The sequence below is a fragment of the Callospermophilus lateralis genome, chromosome 1, assembly GCF_048772815.1.
Source record: "Callospermophilus lateralis isolate mCalLat2 chromosome 1, mCalLat2.hap1, whole genome shotgun sequence".
NCBI classification, from domain to species: domain Eukaryota; kingdom Metazoa; phylum Chordata; class Mammalia; order Rodentia; family Sciuridae; genus Callospermophilus; species Callospermophilus lateralis.
The window spans coordinates 200,227,604-200,248,735 of record NC_135305.1 but is presented as its reverse complement, the minus strand read 5'-3'; the positions used below and the strand labels follow the sequence as shown (position 1 = coordinate 200,248,735).

General features: G+C 45.5%; 1 protein-coding gene across 1 annotated transcript in view; it reads right to left on the bottom strand.

Annotated features, from left to right (window-relative positions):
- Positions 1-21,132, bottom strand: part of Itga9 (integrin subunit alpha 9) — a 322,017-nt gene that overhangs the window by 105,936 nt on the left and 194,949 nt on the right. The window contains exon 18 of the mRNA XM_076843659.2: positions 17,439-17,589. Within this exon, the coding sequence (XP_076699774.1) occupies positions 17,439-17,589 (151 nt within the window). The remainder of the gene's footprint in view (positions 1-17,438; positions 17,590-21,132) is intronic.

Genomic DNA, 21,132 nt, shown 5'->3' with positions numbered 1-21,132 from the left:
TTATTGCATTTACTAAACATATTGGGGGCTTAAATACACAGGCAAAATGGAAGCTGTCACACACATGTGACATACTTATTCACACAGACACCCTATCATGACCTTGCAAGGCCTGCACCATCTGGCCCCCACCTGGGCCTTCAGCCTGGTCTCAGCTTCTCCTCTTGCTCACTCCATTTCAGTCACACTGTCCTTTCCTGCAGTGGCCTGTATTCCTCCTAGTCTCAGCATTTTTCCACTCTCTGAAAAGCTTCCACAATGGACTTCTTCCCTAGCATTTAATAAGGGATTTTTATAAAAAATGTTTTTTTTTAGTTGTAGATGGACACATTACCTTTATTATATTTGTTTTTATTTTTATGTGGTGCCAGGGATCGAATCCAGTACCTCACACATGCTAGGCAAGTGCTTTACCACTGAGCCACAACCCAGCCCCTAGTAAGGGCTTTTATCTCATGAAAATTGCCAGTTGAATCTACCACCCAATACTGCCACACTACATCTTTATACACCAGCAAATTAGGACACTGGATTCTAGTTGCAACATGATAAAATTAATACTTTCATAACCTATCAATTTCCTTGATTTCTAGAGGGATTTCAAACCCACTGTGCCCAGAATACAAAGCCATCAGCATCTAACAAGTTGCTCATGTATTTATTAAGCTGGGAGATTTGGGGGTTTTATAACAATATCTGGAACTGAGTTGGGACAATGGTGGACCCAACGTGGTCCAATCCTGGCTTGGGTCCACCAATGTTTGGACCTTGAGTCAGGGACAGAGCAAGACAATTCAAGCCAGATCCCAGACAAGAATGTGCGACTCCATCTCTTCCTACCTTTCCAACCATTCAGAGTGCAACAGGCAGGTGGGAAACCAGGATGGACCTTCCCAGCCCCATTCAAGGGCAAAGCTCTCCGGTGTGATCTTCCCTTTATTTGAGTTCACCTGGGGACAATTTAATTCCAGAGAGGAAAACGGAAAGGTGAGCCTGCTTCCAGCTTCCCAGGACCCAGTGTGGAGACATGTGACCACTGCAGGGGGAGCAAGGTGTGGGGGGCAGGAAAGCTCACTGCAGAGTGAGCAAGGTGTGGGAGCAGGGTCTGCATGCCAACATCCTTGGGGTATTAAAGAGAACCTTCTTCAGACAAATCACAGCTGCCCTAGAAAATTCATCGATGCTTCCCTGACTGCCACTAACTGCACAAAAAATGGGCCAGGATATATTGAGAAATATCTAATTCATGAAGGGCCTGCCTGGCATCCAGAGGGTAATATTCATGAAGCCACGTGTGCAGCCAGCTCACCTGTCAAACATGCAAATGAGCCTCTTTATGCAAAAGAAGATGCATCAGAGCCATTGGAGTCCTCCACCTGTGCCTGAACCCCAGCTAATGATTTACCAGCTGTGCCTTCCTCAGCCTTGCTAAGACTCCTTTTCCTCATCAGGAAAACAGAGATCTTCCTGGGACACACCCCATTGGGTTGCTGTGAGGATTAAACATGCTAATAAGTGTTAAGTGTTGAGCACAGAGTCTGGCATAGAATTAAGCACTCGCTAAGGGCTGGCACCTATTGCTTGCTGCTGTGACTATACCAGTTACATGTTTCCAGAGGGAGAAGGCAAGCTTTCTGCTTATTTTCACAAATTCTAGCAAAATTCTAACACCAACACTTAACACCACACAAGAAAGCAAACCATAAACAAATATTGTTTATGACTACAAATGCAAATATACTAAATAAAATACTAGTAAATTGAACCCAGGAACATACCTAAAGGATGTTTTTTACACAATGATAAAGAAGACACATATGACAGTAGAGTGTATTTTGACAGATTATACATACATGGAGTATAACTTTCCATTCTTATGGTTGTAATGATGTGGAGTTTCACTGGTTGTGAATTCATATATGAACATAGGAAAGTTATGTCCAAATCATTCTACCACCTTTCCTGTTCCCATCTCACTCCCTTCCCTCCCTTCCCCTTTGTCTAATCCAGGGAATTTCTATTCTCCCTCCCATACCCTTTTTGTGAGTTAGCATCCCTATATCGGAGAGAACATTTGGCCTTTGGTTTTTTGGATTGGCTTATTTCACTTAGCATGATAGTCTCCAGTTCCATCCATTTACTGGCAAATGCCTAATTTCATCAAGAAGGGGGAACTTTTAAAATAGAGTTCATCTTATTAAAAGGTCAAAAAAGAAGCTCTGTTAACAGCTTAACATATCAACATTTTAAGAATTAGAAGTTCATAAAAAAGAAAGCTGCCGTTGCCCAAAAATTTCAGATTTAACTGAAACAGATTGGACCTCATTGGAATAAGTAATCTTGCAGAACAAATGCTTACAAAGTAAACTGAGGTTGAATCATAAAGACAAGACTCTCTATCTAGAGTCATGTGAGGGAAGACTGTGGTCACACACATACACACAAAATCAAAACATACTGATGGTCCAGAGCAGTAGTTTGGGAAGTTTTCGCTGTAATGAACCAACCCGACATATAAAACAGGGACCCACTTTAGATCTGGCTCCCCAGAACCAGACAACAAAAGATGTACAAAAAATTGTGTCCCCAAGAAGGATATCAAGGGAGTGGAGGATGCAAGACAGTGATGGGGAAGTCCCCATAGTGTCACGCCTCAGAGCCTGCCTGACCTAGGGTGCTGGGCTCTCGTATGGCTGCACCAGGCCTTGAGGGGGCCCAGGGCCGGGCACTTGCAGCTGTTTATGACTCCAGAGAAATCAGCTCCAGTGGCCTCAGTCAGCTTTCCAAAGAAAAGTCAAGGTACTGGGTGTTAAGAGAAAATCCAACCAAGCTGGAGGGGCAAAAATGATGAGAAGGGACTGGAGGAGATCAGACACCGACATTCATGGTGACTCTGGCCAACTGGATAGTGGACCCAGGACCCCATCTCTGACACCAGCCCTCGTCCACACCTCAGGTTAAGAAGGTAACCCTAACTCTTCTGGGAAAGTCAGCACAAGTAAAGCCCCAGGAGGCCAAAATGAGTATCAGGACAGAGATAATAAATAAATTAAAATCCCCGATATTAACACTTAGGTATTTGGCATTTAGCGTTAGCCTATTGATCAGTGAATCAGGAGTTTGCCTTTTAAGGCACTAAAGCTTTAAGAGAGTCTGAGGCTTATTTTAAAAATTCGATTATTGGCTTGCATTCAAAGGTAAAATGGGAAAATCTATTAGGTATGAAGCATATGAAATTGCCCATATTTGGCTATCTTTGACATGCAGTAGTATCAATTTCATATGGTTCCACCTAAACCTCCAAAATTCATGTTTTAATCTACAAGTTATGTAAACACTATGGGAATATGTGTGAAATGATAGTTGTTTCAAAATAGATGAATGGGATATTACACATACTACTAACAGAAGTGACCATTCCTTTTCAAGCACAAAAGCCCCTCAAATAAGGAAGGACCTTACCAATGGACTGCAAGCAAATATGACAAGATGTTAGCTCCATCTGTGATAGCGCCACCTCTTGGGCATATGCTTGCCCCAGGAGCAGCTCTCAATCAATGACGACTGGGAGTTGGTGGATGAAGACCTCAGCCTTGTCCACCGTGTAACTCTGGGTGCTAGTTACACGGAGGCAGAGCTAGATGCAGATACGGGAGTCCCCAGTTGCCCACAGAAGTACCTGGCTGGATAACCTGACCTTTTTGAGCTACTTGCTCTCTGCCTTTACATTTCCTATCTCCCCACCTTCAGCTCCCAACCAAACCCCTGCACTGGAATTCTTAAGCTTGGAGCTTACTTCTTTGGAAACCTAACCAAGACATAGGTGTTTCCTGTCATTCTTTTAAGAACCCATTACACAACTGATTTTTAAGTTCAAAGGACTCACATCCCAGCCTTACCACAGACTGCAAACCTGGGGCCACCCAAGAAACCAATGTTAACATAGGGTTCCTCTGGTGGGAAAGAGATGCTGGCTTCAACTGAGGAGGGGGTACAGAGAATTCGTAGGCATGGCCTTGGTCCACTGCCTGTCTCCCCCTGAAAGGCATGGACACGAGATTGCCCCTCAGGGATGAGTTTCAGCACCAAAAGATTTAACCCCCCCCCCACTTTTCAGCTTGACTCAACTCAGCAAGACACCATTAACAGGGGGAAGCATTTCTCCATTTCTCTGATTCCTGGTAGTTTCCCTCTCTAGGGAGATTAAAAAAAAAATAGCATGTTTCTCCAAACCACTCCTCCATTTTATCCTTAAAATCTAACAGTACAATATAAAACTTATTAAAAATAATGATAACTGAGAGTAATCATAAAAGGACAGAGAAAGATGGAAACATCTATCATCTATCCACATACCTATCACCATCCATTTATTCATTCAATAAATACTGGGGTCCTGCCACATCCCAGGTACTGCTGTAACTAGCAGGTATGAATCAGCACATAAAAATTCATTCCATGTTGCAGGGAGCTTCCATTCCTATAGGAGAACTAGGCCATTCAGCACCAAACCAACAATAAGCCAGATGACAATAAATTCTATGGAGAAAGCAGAATAAAGGAGTTGAGGTAGGGATATATGAGCGATAGGGTGTTTCTAATCAGGTGACACATGATCAAAGACAAGAAGAAAGGAAGGAAGTGTGCCATGTGACAATGTGGGCAAAGACCCAGTGCAAAGGCACTGAGACAGAAATAAACTGGTTTGCTGTAAGAAACAGCAAGGAGGCCAGCATAGCCACAGAAAAGGTGGCGGGGGGAGAGCAATAGGTGATATGTTCAGAGAGGCAGAAATAGTATGAGGTCTTATGGGGCTCTCCAGGTATTGTAAAGAACTAAGATTTCCAAAGAGATGAGAAGCACCAGAGGGTTCTGAGCAGAGGAGTATAAGGCAGCAAGGGCGGAAGTAGGAAGATCAACTATGAAGGAGGCTACTGTTAATCAGTAACCAAGTGAAAGATGAGGACTTGGGCCAGGGTGGAAGCAATGTTGGTGGGAGGAAAAGGGCTGGATATGGACATAACCCTGCGGGTTCAGCCAACAGGTTGTTGGTGGAATAGATATGGAGTTCAAGAGGAAGCAGGGAGCCAAGGAGGATGGTGATGTTTCCCTACACATGGAGCATGTTTGGGGGCATTAGGATCCCATTTTGGACACCCTACTTGTGAGAAACCTGTTAGACATCAAGCGGAAGATGGTGAGCAGGCCGTTTGATACCCATGCCTCTGAAGTTCAGCGATGAGGTCTGGGTTGGAGACAGACACTTGGGACTTGACAAGTTTATCTCAGGAATGATGACAGACAGAAGAGCAGGATGTCAAGGACTGTACCTTGGGGCTCTCTAATGTTAAAAGATTGGAAAGATGAGGAGGAAGGAAGCAGAGAAGGCGTGTCCAATGAGGTAGGGGGAACAGAGGATGGGGTAGGAGCATCCTCATGTCCAGAAGACGACTTGAATAGATATTTTACAAAATAAGTGAAAAGCACATGGAGAAGTTTATTAACCACCTTGCAGAGGAAAATCCAAACCACAAAGCATTTGAGAGATTTCCCACGTGGATAATAAGTCTGTGAAAGACGGGTCAAAAGGTATGCTCAGCACCAGCTCAGCCACCTGTTGTGTAAACTCAGTCTTGTTAACCTTTATGCGTCTTGAGCCCAAAATTATTGTGTTCTCTTAACCCTGGCAAGTCTTTGTTTTCTCATCTATGCATTGGGAATCAAAGTCCATGTGAAGGTAGGCTAAGAGGAGAGACTAGTTATACTCAGATGCCCCAGTAAGAACCACAGCAGAAGTCATCCATAAGTCTGGCCTTCGTGGGATGAAATGACAGCTCAAGGACTGTAATGGTCTGCAGGTGTGCATTCAGGGTCTTTGTTAAATTCGGTGGGTGTCTGCCTATGTCAACTCCCCAAATCAGAGGCTGGCAGTAATACCCTGTGTCCAAGTGATACTGAGACTATCAGTGTCTGTAACAGACCCTTCAGAACAGGGAGGAGACCAGTTGATGGTAAACCTACTCTAGTAAACATTTTCAGGGTTCTACTTCTATACTCTGGGTCCCCTAAAGGGGTTCAAGTTGCATTTGCTTCCAAGAGCCAGCACCATGTGTCAACTTTGGAGACCTTCCCTTGGCTCCTGGAGCCACCCTGTGGGGGTGGAAATGACTAGGAACTTTTATTCTGCCCTAGGTGACCCTTAACCAATGCCTGCTAATTGTGAAACAATAAAAGCCACACACTCTGGTCCTGAGATGGGACAATGCTAGTTCAGAGCTCGGGTGCAGGATCAAGTTGAGGCCGAGCTCTGAGAGATTTTGCTGAGATTGTACCCTGCCCTGCCCTGCTTCACCCTGCCCGCTGCCTGTCTCCCTTGGGAACACACCCTTCATAAACCACTTGCACTTGAATCTTCATCTGGGTATCTGCTCCAGGGAAACAGCCGAGTCCTGGATACTTTGAGTTGTCTTTTATTTGCCTCAGCTCAGCAGTCTACTTTCATGGCTTTCTTTTTTAAGAGGTGCTCTATTGCTTCATGAAAAAGATTTAGAACCCAGGACACTCCCCTTTCTCCCTTAAAAGAAGAAATTATTAAATTGTTGTTTTACAACTAACTCGGGGGGGGGGGGACCCAGAAGTTTAACCATACACTTTCTAGACGCCTCTCGAAAATTTGCCCAAGTCGCGTGGCTCTGGGAAATGTTGTTCTTTACAGCTACGGCTCTGTTGACATTTCTAAAGCAAAAAGCTACCTTCCTTTCAAACGCAGTGAATACACAAATGAATCTTTTCATGCCCATGAAAACTGAGCCTGCCAAGGAATACTGAGGCCACTCTGAGACTCGAAATGGACATCTGGGTTTCTCCACCACTTCCTCACTGCCAACCGCCACAGAAAGTACCCATGTTCTCTCAGGCCCTTTTACTCTGAATTACAAATATGACCTCAGAGCACCTGCTCCCCACCACCTTCTCTAGTTCCCTTAAGGACAAAGGTCAGGGTCTGCAGCAGTAACTCCAACACTGAAGGGTCTAGAGAGAACATGGGATTTACTTTTGATGAGGGCTAGAAAGGCCAATATTGTAAGATAAGGAGCTGGGTCTGTGCCGGAGCTCAACTGGGCCAAGAGCCAGGTGAGGGGTTTTTGCCTGGCATTATGCAGGAAATTCAAGGTAAAGTCACCAGGGTTTGGGGCACCGGATTAAAGCAGGAGAGGGCGGAAAAGACTTATTATTTACGGAGTATAGATATCCGCCCTCAGGGTTCTCTTACAAGGGCAAGCAGTAAGTTCATTCATCATCTTAAAGTTCATTCATCATCTTAATGGCTGGGCCAAGATAACTATTAAGATCAGAGGGTTGCATTTGCCTGTAGGCTACTATTAACTTGACAAGAGACACCGGAGAAAGCCCAACACAATGGAAATCAGTTCCGGCCTCAGAGGAGAACAGCGAGACTATTTGTAACCGGCTTACACACATTGAAGGATCCCAGTGCAACTCTGCCTTCAAACCACTCTGACTCCCTACATGTGACTTCCTGGCTGTGCTGTCACATTGGGTTTTGTTCACATGCACAAATGCACAGGTCTCTGTGTGGAATCCTCTGTCTGGGTACAGGACAGGTCCCTCAAATACAAAGGTATACAAGTGTGCACCCCCTTCCTCCTCTCTCCAGATTGGAAAGAGGATCCAATCTTATCTCCTGGTGCCATCTTGAATGGGGAGCCTTGAAAGTGAGAAGAGAGACCCCTGAAAGGGAATACCCTGTCCGTGGTGAAGGTAGACATAAACTGGAAGAATCCTTTCATAACAAAAACAAACTCGCCAGTCCTCCATGTCACCTGTCCTAAAAAATAACTTCTAAGACCCAGCTTGGAGGCCCAGTTTAGTTTGGAATTCAAACCACTGGCTCCTCCAAACAGCAAAAATGAGTTTACCTTCTAACATGTGTGCACACCTCCCACCACAGGCCTTGTCATGGAGGAAATAAAAGGACATAGCCTCCCTCTCCACCTCAGTCTCTCTAGGAGATTAGATGATGATGCTGTAACTCCTTGGCCACATTTAGCAACTACCAGCCAAACAACACTGAGCATGAACTCCGTCTCTAAGAGCCTTGGAAGTGCTCTGCTGGTTCTCCCCGCTGAATGCAGGACCCTTCTTCCTCACTGGCTCCCTTCTTCCAGAGGTCTCAATGCCGATTCTCACCTTCTAACCTCCCTAGCCTGGTTGCTCTGCCTCTAAGATGTCACTGGCACCGCCCAGCATCACAAGGAGTTACTGCATACTACTAGAGCAGGAAAAGGTCAAAGTTCAAAACTGGAAGCAGAGTTTCTCCTGCACCATCATAAGTTTGAAAGGTGAGCCACCATAAGTTGGAGACCACCTGTGTACCTTCTGAGTAAGTGAACAAGCTATACAGTAATGGCTTAGGTGTGGTGGTAGTCAGGGCTCACTGTAGGTATGCTTCATGTTGGTGACTAGCTTGCTGCAACCTCATTTAATCCTCAGAAAAATCCCACTTTATAGAAAAAGAAACTCAAGTGCAAAAGACGACCTTTGGCCCCAGGTCACACTGATGACAGACACAGGGCTGGGACTTCCTCTGTATCTGCTGGTGGCCAGAGTCACACATTCCCTCCACTACATTCTGGAGCCTATTCCTTACTTCCACTTTTGAAATCCAAACTCCAGATTAGTTGCTTCTTAAAATTGCTGCAAAGTATACATATCCCAGCCTCATGTGGTTTTCAAAACATCATTAGCTTTAAAAATTCCACGAACATTACTTTTGGATTGAACCCCTCCAGGGTCCTCCCTCCCCCCAGACACGCACACACACCTGAAGCCCCCACACTCCAGTCTTCTTGGCGGGCTTATCTGCTGCCAAGGGAAAGACACGAGACACAACAAGGCTGCAGACAGACTTAAGTTCTACCAGAAACGCACATCCGTGCGACAGCCAGGCGGGCGAGAGAATGGACCAGAACATATGGGAAACAGCTAGGCTGGGGGTCACAGGCTCGTGGCCTACAGGCTGGATGTGGTCAGCGGACATGTTTTGTTTGGCTCAAACAATGTTCAGAGGACATTTTAATTAGCTGCCAGAGTCATGAGGCTTCACATAAAAATGTGGATTTCTAGTTTTTCTTTCTTTTTGGAAAACAGGGCCTGGCAGCATCCTCCTCACTCCTACCTGCAATGCTTGGGTACTGCCGTGAGTCTAGAGCCCTCGTTTTCCCATACCTGGTCCTCCTCACCTGTATACACACCTGCCTTGCCCCAGCCCTGCAGACCGTGAGGTGTGCACCACTAGTTCTTGCACTAGAACCTCAATGGGGTTCCATCAGGACAGCATGCAACTTCTCGGCACCTAGAAAGTAAGGTGTTTGCTAGCAGATGCTGGTGAGCCCCTGCCACGTGGCTGGTACCTTTTACAGCGTTTCAGCCCACTCTTTATTATTTTTTTCGTTGTTAATGGTCTTTTATATTTATTTTTATGTGGGAACTGAGAATCAGACTCAGTGCCTCACACATGCCAGGCAAGTGCTCTATCTAAACCACCACCCCAGCCCCTCCAGCCCACTTTTTAATTGTAGATGGACACAACACCTTTACTTTATGTGATGCTGAGGATCGAACCCAGTGCCCCACGCATTCAAGGCAAGCGCTCTACCACTGAACCACAAACTCAACCCCTCCAGCCCACTCTTGATGGGGTGGTATGTAAATCCTGTGGATCCCTCACCCCCTATTCTAGACTGTTTTCAGAGATACCCTCCAGGATTAACCCAAACTGCCCATTGGGGAAGCTGGCTAACAGCTCACTTTTGATTCACTGCCTTTTCTTGACTGTTATCACCTTTCCTCCCACTCCCCACCTTTTTTTCTGCATCTCCCAAATAAACCAACTGCTTTCAGTTCCTTGCCTCCAGGTCAGCACCTCACCCTGTGTGGAAGAGCCAGGTCCAGGAGCCTGATCCTTCTCTTTGGGCACAACCTCCTCGGTGACTCTTCAGCAAATGGCTGCATCCCCTCGGGGTTACCCAAACTCAGCTAGGAGCCCTCTTGCACTTGGCTTGAAACTTGTACATTCAAGTCCAGGTTTGTTCCCTTGTGGATCACGGATTGGGTTAAACCATGAAAGTGTGTGCCTAAGCCTAGCCCCTTTTTATATGGTTTATGGTTTGGAGCTTCAATGTCCCATGTGTTGGAGGCTTGGTTCCCAACGCAGCCATGTTCAGAGATTGGGCCCTTTAGGAGGTAATTGGATGAGAGCTCTGACCTCATGAGTAGATTAATGCATTTATGAATTCATAGCTCAATGGGCTACAGAGAGGTGGTAGAAACTTTAGGAGACGGGGCCTCATTGGAGGAAGTAGGTATTATGGTTTAGATATAAGGGGGCTTCCGAAAGCTTACGTTTGAGACAATGCAAGAAGTTTTCAAGGTGAAATGATTAGATTATGAGAGTCTTAACTTATCAGTGTGGTAGGCAGGTGGGATGTGCCTTGGGGGATTGCATTCTGTCCCTGTTAAATAAAGCACTCTGTCTCTCTCTCCTTCCTGGTTACCATGTCCTGAGCTGCTTTTCTCCTTTTGCCATGATGTTCTGCCTCACCCAGGGTCCAGAGCTATGGAGGCCACAGGCTATGTATGGACTGAACCTCTGAAACCGTGAGCCAAAATAAACTTTTCCTCCTCTAATTGTCCTTAGGTCTTTTGGTCCATAGTGACGAACAGTTGACTAAAGCAGTAGGTCCCTGGGAGCTGTGCCCTTGAATGGTATATTTTGTCCCCAGTCATTTCCTTTCTCTCTGCTTTCTGGCCACCATTAACTAAGCAGTTTGGCTCCACCACACACTCCCCACCATGATGCTCTGACTCATCACAGGCCCCAAAACAAAGGAACCAAGTGCCCAGGGATCGGAACCTCTGAAATTGTTTTTTTAAAAAAAAAAAAAGTATATCTTTCCTCCTTTTAAGTTATCTCAGGTGTTTTGTCACAGCGACAGAAAGCCAAAGGACACATACACAGTGCCTCTCCCCCCATCAACCCCTTATAGTCACCTGAAGGCAGGAGTCCTAACTGCCAAGCCTAGAACTGCTGGCATCATTATTCCTAAAATGTTCTGAAGTCACCTGCTGCCAGGAATGTTACTGGCCCTTGGTCCATGGGGCAGCCTCTTCTACCGGGCTGCCCCTCCTCTTCTGCCCTCTCACTCCTGATCCAGCCCAGTTCCCTCCTCCATCAGCTAAATAAGTGGGCCCAATCGGTGCCAGTTCCTCACCATCAGCCCTGCTCACCCCAGCTCTTCCTGAAGTCATTCATCTCCCCGAAGCATTTATCCAAGGATTTTGCCCAACATGGGGCTATTCACAGAAATGGCTTATTTCACCTTGTCACATCGGGGCTTCTAATCAACCTTTCAGTGCCTCTGTAGGACAGTAGGCACCTCGTACTTTAATTACTTGCTGACATGCCTTGGCCCCAGCAGACTGTGACCCCTGGGAGCGGGGACTAGATCTTTTGCACACTTTTGACTCCCACTGCTGGTATAGTTCCTGGTGACTTGCAGATACACAATAAATGTTGTCCAAAGATATTCCTGTTTCAGAGGGGCTAGAAGAGCCAAGGCCGTAGGTGTCAAGCAGCCCTACAGCAAGAACAAAAATATGACTTTATTTTGACTAAAGGGTCACAGAGCAGTATAGCTTTAAGGGCACCACACACATCATATCAGCGGAGTTGGGTCCTGGGGATGTTGCTCACAAAGAACCCAATGAGAACAGCGACCCCAGAGCCGTGCAATGTGGTGGTCACCTATTCTTCCTTGGTCTCCCTTTTAACTGGACACCCTTCATCCACTCCCACAGGGGACCCCAGGAATAATCCCACTCTCTGGTGAGGCTTTCCCTGGGCCACCCCTGTTTCTTGTCTGGCAGGGAACACGGTCCTCGGTTGCTGTTAATTCTACAGCCACCAATCAATTAGCCAAATGAGCAGTGTGTTTTCAAGTTAGCTTTACTTAGGTGAGAGAAAGTCAGCAGGTGGTCAACCATGTAATCCCCATATATTTATAAACAGCCTCCCCTTAAAGGAAAAAAATAACCCAGAATAAATCTATGAAAGCAGCCTTGCATTACAAGAGCATAGAAAAACCAATTTCAGGGGTGTTATAGTTTGGATCTAGAGTGACCTCCAAAGGATTAAATGCTTGGTCTCCATCCAGCCTCGGGTGTTGCTGGAAGCTGGTGGATCTTTGGGAATTAGTGTTATTGGAAGGAAGTTAGGTGATTGGCAGAGTATCCTTGGGGTGGGTATTGGAATGTTGGTCTCTCTCTGCTGCTTGGCCTCCATGAGGTGAGCAGCTCTGCTCCACACATGCTCCTGCCATGATGTGCTGCCTTGCCACAGGCCCCCAAACGATGGAGCCAACCAACGAGGGGCTGAAACCAAGATAAACCTTTCCTCTTCTAAGTTGATTTTACTTAGATGTTTTGTCACAGCAATGGAAACCTGACTAATACAAGTTATATCAGTTGTATCAGTTGGAATGGGTTTTTCTATGCCTCTTATAACGCAAGGCTGCTTTCATAGTGTTGTTGTTGATTCTCAGAAGCTAACATGTCATTTATTGACTACAGTGACAGAAGAGACTGGAGACCCTGAAGACCTGTGCTCTGACTTTCTCTGTGACTTTGGACAAGAGTAATACCCCTCTATTCACCCACCTGTTAGGGGACGGGTCCCATGAAGCCAGGTAAGTAACCTACATAGGTAACACCTAAGCTTTCAGGAAGAATAGTTCATTAAACAAAAACAGGGGCTTGGAGGTACCTGGGTAAAAGCAGCTTCAGTAATAAATGAGGACTGATTCTCTGTGTTCATCCAAGGGGACAGAGTGAGCAATGAGTCTGGGCATAAAGGAAGCTGGGAAGGCCCAGGTAACAGAGGATATAGCCTCACAGAAACAGCTGAGGCGTCTGATCTCCACCCTGAAGAATGTGAATCAGGATGGGGGACAAAAAGTCATCCTTATCAAATCTGTATTAGATAAATGAGATCAGAGGCCTTTTTAAAAATTACTCTTTTAGATTATACATTATAGAAAAATCGAGGGGCCTTTGTTTACTACTTTAAACATTTGTAAAGTTATTTTTGTTTCATTCTGTGTGTATCTTTACCACACTTTCTATGCAACAATTTTCATGTTCCTGAGTGGTTTACCTGTCCGTAACCATTTTTCAGGAAGTTTTGTGGTGACTGCAGTAGATACCACAAGTACCCTACTCTCAGAAGTCCCTAAAGGCAACCAGGGCACTGGCGTCCTGAAGTCAGTACCCGCCAGGTCTAAAGTTTCCTACATCTTTCTGCCTCAGTTGCTTCCTGGCCCAGGGAATATGGGCCATAGTTGGGGAAGGCTGGACATTTCCGAGAGTTAAAGTCCTGGAACCATCCTCCATGATGAGTGACAGGAGGGGTACTCCTCTAGCAGCCTTGTCACCTCTGAGGGGAACGATTCTGGGGTGTTTTATACCCAGGTTCTCAGAGGATCTGCAGAAGATGAAGCCAAGTTGCTCACTGTGGTCATGAATGCATGGTTTTCTGTGTTCTCTCTCTTCTTTGTCTAAGTTCTCCACTCCCACACAGCAGCTCCTGAGATCACTCCCAAATAAACCACCTGCACCTACATCATTGTATCAGTATTTGCTTTGAGGGAAATCCAAACTAGGAGATCCAAGAGAATATGAATCCTCATGTAACTAAGAATCTCTATTTGGATGTCACAAAGGAGGGCAAGTTAGCTAGGTTACAGAATTTTGGATTGCCCTCAGGATTTGGAGGATCGTCTTCCTATCTGCTTTTCTGGTTGGTCCTGACTCTTACAGCCACATGATGTCTCTGAAATGGGAATATACTGTTCTAATGTTTGATACTAATGTTATGGAAAAGTTTCTAGAAAACTTGTTTTCGATTAAGTATTTGTAGTATCATTTTCATGTGAAAATTGAAAATTTCATGAAGCTATATGTATATATCTTTTTAATATCTGTGTCTGGTGTTTGCAGCACCCATTTAAGACAATGGAGATGCTGCTTCCATGTCTAAGGAATGATGTCTACTCTCGTCTTCTCTTCCAATTTTCCTGGAACCATTTTTGCTGACCCCCCAGCTTCCATCTTCCACATTACCATCTCCACACTGTCAGCTTTCTTCCTTGGTTTGTTCTTCTCCATATTCTCACAGATTCTCTACAATAATGAATAAGTTTCTGATGCTTCTGCTCTTTCCTGATTATCACACAACACTAGTTCTGCCATCGCTTTCTTGGTCTCAGTAGAACAGTTCCTTGCCCCATCCACAAGCTTTATTTTTGCTTGACCTTCAGTTCATACCATGTTCAGCCATTTCATGGTTCAACTATCTGATCCTTCATTGTCCTCATTTCTTCTTGAATTTCCTCAAGGACAAAAGTGTATGTTCTGGAAATTTGACTTTAGTTCTCTATTAATAATCGTAAAAGTTATACCTTCCCTCTGTCTCCTGAGTTATGCTTTTCTTGGTTTGTGCCTTAGGATCTTTGTGGAGGGATATACTGCTTCAATTAGGTCTATGCATTGTTACACAGGTGGGATGAGCTCTCTTGGTTCCCTTCATTATCCACGGACGCATGTGTTCTTAGAATCTTACCCTGAGCACGGTGAGGCCACTTATATCCCCGGGTGATCAACCTTTCAGAATAGTCATTGTCATGGGAAGGGAGTTTTTGTTTCTTTTCCTACAGCCCCATGATGTCTCTGTGCCCTGCCCGACTCTCACACTAACCCTTACCACATCCCGCAGGGCCCCTGCCACCTTGTCAACTTTCTGCCAAAATGAAACCTAAGATTTCCTGTGCTAAAGATTTTACAGGATGCTGGAATTCAATGGCAAAGAGATCAAAATGGGGTGTTCCCATTTTCCCAGGGCCAGCTACAGAGGTGAGGACTCGTTCCTGTGGCCTTCTGAGATATATTGTCCTTGACTGACCAGAGCCTCTTTGTCCAGAATGCCTGGGAGGCTACAAACCATCCCCCATGCCCTGTGCCCACAATGATACAGAGGTAGAAAATGGTGCTGTCCCCTGCAACTTCAAAGGGGGATAAGTCTGCTGAGTGACTTATGCTCTTTGATGTTCCCCCCCTTCTTTCCACCCCATGGAACAGATCAAGGCTAGGTGTGACCTGACAGCACACTCCTGCACAGCCTTTCCTTTCCTATCTTGCTTCTCTCACTGCTCTTCTCCCGAGAGCAAGCCTTCAATAAATCACATGCACTGCATCTCACGCAGGGAGGAAGGAATGGAGAAATGTTTGTGACGTCCCTGGGCATTGCAGGTGCTCATTAATGCTCATGAGCTCCCCCCGAAAAAAACTAAGGATATGATCATTTGTTAATACTACTATCTGTAAAAGATGTTTGTTGCAAGATTATTTTTAAAAAGAATAAAAAAAACTGGCTGGGTGCAGTGGTGCACACCTGCAATCCCAGCAGCTCAGGAGGCTGAGATACGAGAATCACAAGTTCAAAGCCAGACTCAGCAACTGGGAGGTGCTAAGAAACTCAGCGAGACCCTGTCTCTAAATAAAATACAAAATAGGGCTGGGATGTGGCTCAGTGGTCCAGTGCCCCTGAATTCAAGCCCCGGTACCAAAAAAAAAAAAGAATAAAAAACTGAAAATCATTTAAATACTTAGTAAGAGGAATTTGTAGATATATCCATTTGGTAAAATATTATGCAGCCTACAAGCTAATAAAAAACTGGAAATAATCTATCTATGCAATAAGAGAAATTTGTAGGTGATAGAATATTGTTCAGTCTCCAAGCCCAAAGAAGAAAACACAGTGAAGGGGAGCACAGCAAGAGTCAAGTGATTACTTAATTCATAAAATAATACTCCAAGTCCTACATATTGGCAGAAGCCAGCTCTGAATTTTCTAGCAACCGGTAAGAGAGAATGGAGTCACAAAACTGTTTTCAGAGGTAAAGACAAACACCATGCCCAAGAAAGGCATAGCTATCTCTAAGCCTGAGAAAGAGGAGAAATTTCTCCCATAGGTTCTGAGTGAGAGGAAACCATGTAATTTAATGACCCAGTCACCAGAGACGAGCTTCACAGGTCTGGTCCCTGAGTAAACCTCTCCCCCTCAGCTGCCCTCCCACCCCACACAGGGAAATGGCATCAGGGCACATGCAATTAGGAGTGGTCAGAGATGCTGGAACCGACAGCTTACTTGGTTCTCTCTTGACTGGGTTTAACTCAGGATAATGTTTAGGGTGGAGATGGTGGATGGAATCCATGCCTTCCCATAGTCCTTGGTTGCTTTTTTGGCCTCCTCTAATCTAGTAGCTGCCGAGAGCTATTAAGCAGCAGGGATTTGAGGTGACTTCTTGGAAAGTTCTTGGAGTAACTCCATTATGGTGGCTCCGGGAGCTTCACTTGTCCTCTAGGCCAAGTAAGTTTGGCACAGTCCTGTCAAAACCATTGAGCCTGGCAGGGTAGGTGCCTGAACAGAAGGCTGCCCACTTGCTCAAAGGTGCACCTATGGGCACAAATGGGCTCGTTCAGGGGCTAAGATGTTTTCCTCAGAAAGCAATTTGGGTTCTATTTTAACACAGAGCCCAGGGCAGCCCAGTTCAATGCTGCACATTTTTTGAAAAGCTGCAAAAATTCCCATTTGAACAGCTCTCAACAGAGCAACTGGACAGAGTGGTCAGCCTGGGTCACTCCCTGCTCCTGCTGAGCAGCCTGTCCCTCTTCCTCTACAAAGGCAGTGCCTTGAAGGGTTCTCTGGGAGAGAAGAAGTATCCACTCCTTTTTTTTTTTTCCTTGAGTCACACTTACATATATTTCAATTCATTCAAATAAATTAACCCACTCTATAAACCCTCACCTAACTCATGGACACAAGTTCATTCCCCTAATATCCTCAAATACAGCAGGAAAAATAAATATGTCAAAGTATATGCTGATAGAAATGACGAATAGAAAACATCAAGAAATTTATTGGTGATAACAAGCATGATCAGCAGTGATCTGTCCTTATTTCTTAAGTTTCACAACAATATTGCTTAAAACTGGAGTTTTTTAGAATGCACGCGTGCCAGGAAAGGTGACTATAGCGTCTCAGAGAAGGGGCAGAGATTAGCCATACGGGAGGGTCCATAAGAGAAAAGGGATGGGAGACAAAGATATAGACACTTCTCCAAGGTATTTACGGCTGCTTCTTCGGCTATACCAACAAATTCTCTAAGGTCGGGATGGAAAAAAAATTCTAATTCCAAATAACGTTCTTTGTGAACGAATGGTCCTTGTAGAATCATTGTGTAGTCCAAGCTATGAAGAAAGTCAGCGAGTGCACTGACTTTCTTTGGGGTTGGCCCCCTTACCTTCTGCCACATGTTGATGAAGAAGAGCTCCCGGGACACATTGAAGGACACATTGGCATCATAGGCATCGTCCCCGAGGTTGGAGATGGAGATGTTTAGGGAGATATTCTTCACAGCTCCCAAAGCTAGATATGGGGTTTTCTCATCAATACTGCAATGGAAAACAAACAAACAGAAATTAGTACTCTGAAGCTTACATTAATATAACTTAAAACATCAGGGGATAGTTGAGTGCAGGTATCATAAAACTGGGATCAGAACTACAAGTGCCAGGTAGCTCATTAACCAGCCATGTGTCCTTAGGGAATCAGGGGCCCCAGCCCCCTCACCTAAAACACTGCCTCACTCACTCACTAGACTCCCACGAGGGCCATAGGAAATCTTAGACATCAAACTTGGAAAACTGTAACACATTTAATAACCTATACATGGAATTAATTCATCTAGTTATTTGGGGGTATTTACTCTGTTCTGGTCACTATGCTACATGCTAGGGAGACAGCAGTGAACCAGAGTTCTTGCAGCTTCAGGAAACACAGAAAGAAGCAAACATAAATACCAGATCAGAGAAACTTAGCGTAAGGAAGTTAGAAACTGCCAGGTTTGGAGGGGGAGTGGGTTGCAGTTTTAAACAAAATGGTCAGGGAAGCCTTCATTACGAGGTCACCCTCTCAAACCTGGAAGAAGAAAGGGAACAAGACAGGCAGAAATTCAGGGCCTACCAAAGGAAAAGTCCTTAGGGTGTGTTCAGGAAACAGAAAGGAAGCCAGTGTGGCTGGAGAGGAGTGTGTGAGCAGCAGAGTGGGAGGAAATGAGCTTAGGGGGTGTTATGGTTTAGATGTGAGGTGTCCCCCCAAAGCTCACACGTGAGACAGTACAAGAAGGTTCAGAGGAGAAATGATTGAGTTGAAAATGACTCGTGTCTTGACCCAATCAGTGAATTAATCCCCTGATAGGGATTAACTGCGTGGTAACTGAAGTGGTAGAGAGTGGCTGGAGGAGGTGGGAATTGGGGCCTGACTATGGGATATGTATTTTGTATATGGAGGATGAAGACTTCTGTCACTCTGCCTCCTGGTCCCCATGATGTGAGCTGCTTCCCTCTGCCACACTCTTCCACCATGATGCTCAGCCTCACCTTGAGCCCTGAGGAATGGAGCTGGCCTTCTATGGACTAAGGCCTCTGAAACCGTGAGCCCTCAGATACACATTTCCTCCTCTACAATTGTGCTGGTTGGGTTCTTTAGTCACAGAAGCTAAAAAGCTCACTAAAACAGGAGATGAATGGCAGTGGAGTCCGTGGGTCCTGCAGGGCCTTTCAGGCCACCATCAGGACCTTGGTTTAACTGTGCTAGAGATGCGAGGACCTGCCGGGCTGTGAGCCCAGGGGAATCACGACTTGGCATCCACGAGGAGATGATATTGTGCACAGGTTGGGCACAGTGCGTGGAGTGGTCAGGGGAGAATCAGGGAGCCCAGCGAGGAGGCTCCTGCAATAACCCAGGCATGAGCAGATGATCAAGCGCTCAAACCAGGTCAGGGCAGCCGAGGTCACAGGCAGAAGTCATGTTCTGAAGATGCTTCAAAGGTCACCCAGGAGATTTTTCTCATGGATTGGATGAGGGGTGTTCAGGAGAGAGAAGTCTAGAAGGGCTCCAGGTTCAACAATCAGAAACGAAGGGCTGTCATTCAGTGAGAAGAGAAAGACTACGGTAAAGAAGATTGAGCAGAAGAAAAATAAATGCCAGCTGGATTTTAAAGGAGCTATGGAGGTAGTTGGATGCAATATTCTGGAGTTCAAGGCGGCCTCTGGGCTGGAGATCCACCTCGGGGAAGGACCAGATAGGACACCAGGGAACAAGTGTAGGTAAATAAGAGGTGTCACAGGAGCTGAAGACGAGGAGCAGCCGGCAAAGGAGACTGAGAGAAGCCAGGGGGGAAAACCATGGAAAATGGCTCCCGGGGACCACAGGAGACATGTTCCAAGGAAGGAGTGGTCAATTCTGTCACATGTGGCAATAGGCTGAAATTATCTGAAGAATCGGAACTGGCCACTGGAATTAGCTATCTCGAGGTCACTGATATAAAGTGCCTAAGTGGAGTCATGGGGCGGGGAGTCTGACTGGAGTGAGTTTAAGAGACATAGGAAGAGAGTAAATGGGAACAGTGAGTACAGATGACTATTTAAAGGTTTTCTTTTCTTCTTCTTCTCCCCCTTTGTAAAGAGGAACAGAGAAATCGGATGGTGGCGGTGGGGGGAAGTCAGCTCCTGGGAGATAGTTATTTTCTAAAGAGGGGAATTATCATTGTATATTTGCAAGCTAATGGGAAGGATCCACCAGAGAGGGAACAAATTAATAAAGACGGGATGGGGGACAGTTGCTGGCGGGGGCCTGGAGAACAAATGGAAAGGCTGGTGGGAGGTAAGGAAGTGGTGCTTATGGGCAGCTGCAGATGGGTGGGTAGAAGTGGTGGGAACATGTGGCTTCCTTCTTGATTGCTTCCACTTTGGGTGAAACAGAAGCAGAATTAAGGAGGGGGAGAGAGAGGAAAAGGGTGGACATTTGAGGGGCAATGAAATGGAAGAATCGCTCAGGAGAGCAGGGGAGTGAACAGGCCAAGGGTAATCATGGGGATGAGGATCGGCGCATGAGACTGAAGATTACTATGTGACATGAGATTTGGACAAAATAAACTCATGTCAGCAGCCAGTCTCTAATGAGAGCTGTAGTGGAAGCATTAAGAGGGTTGATGTAATGGAAAGTCATTATTTTCAGTCACTCAGTCTCCTGATCTCTTCCTGATTTGGGGGACTTGAGATAGATGGGAGGGGTACATCAACAGAAAGGAGGCAGACCCTCCCCTCCCTTTCTTGTGTTATGCTGTGGGCACCTAAGTGCACTCATGTGACCTAAGGATGGTCGGTGGCCCTAAGATGCTGACAGACGCTCCCATACAGGGCTATGAATTTTGAGTGCTGAGCAAAGACCTGGGGACCTTACGAGATCCTCTGAAGTGGCTGCTTGAAGGTCGAGTGTTTCCCAGCTTCCTGCCTGAGTTGGTTCTCTGGCCTTCCGGCCTCTGCTCTGAACTAGCCTATGTCTTTCCAATAAATTCCTTTTCTGCTTAAATTAACCAGCATGTGTTTTGGTTGTTTGCAATCATTAATACAGCTAATACGGCATGAAAGAGAACTATTTGGACTCTCAATAGGCTATGATAATTTGAACTACACATTTTGGGGGAAAGGAATCATCATTTCCCATCCACGGAAAGAGGACCTTGCTCTCCTGCCTGTCTGGCACGTCAACAAGAATAATATGTGCAATGGAGCAATCTGATGGCCTTGCTGTGGAAGCAAGAGCTCGGAGGATCCAAACAAGATGTGAAACATTAACTCAAAGAAGAGTTTCAAATTCTTGAATGGCCTCCAATAAATTAAGACCCTGACCTCAAGCTATTGTGGCAATTATTTATTATTGTTGGCCATTTTAGTTTTAAACAATTGATGGGTTATTTCTGTCCTCCTGTTTGCTTTTGTAAGATTAAAGGAGTAATTGCCAGACCTTGAGTTAGAAGAGAGGGCTAACCCAGGTTTATCTGGAGAAGGAATTGCATGTACGCTCACAATTAGCCAGTCTCTACAGAGTGACCATAGTCTGTATGGCAGAGGAAGCAGAGAGACGATATGAGA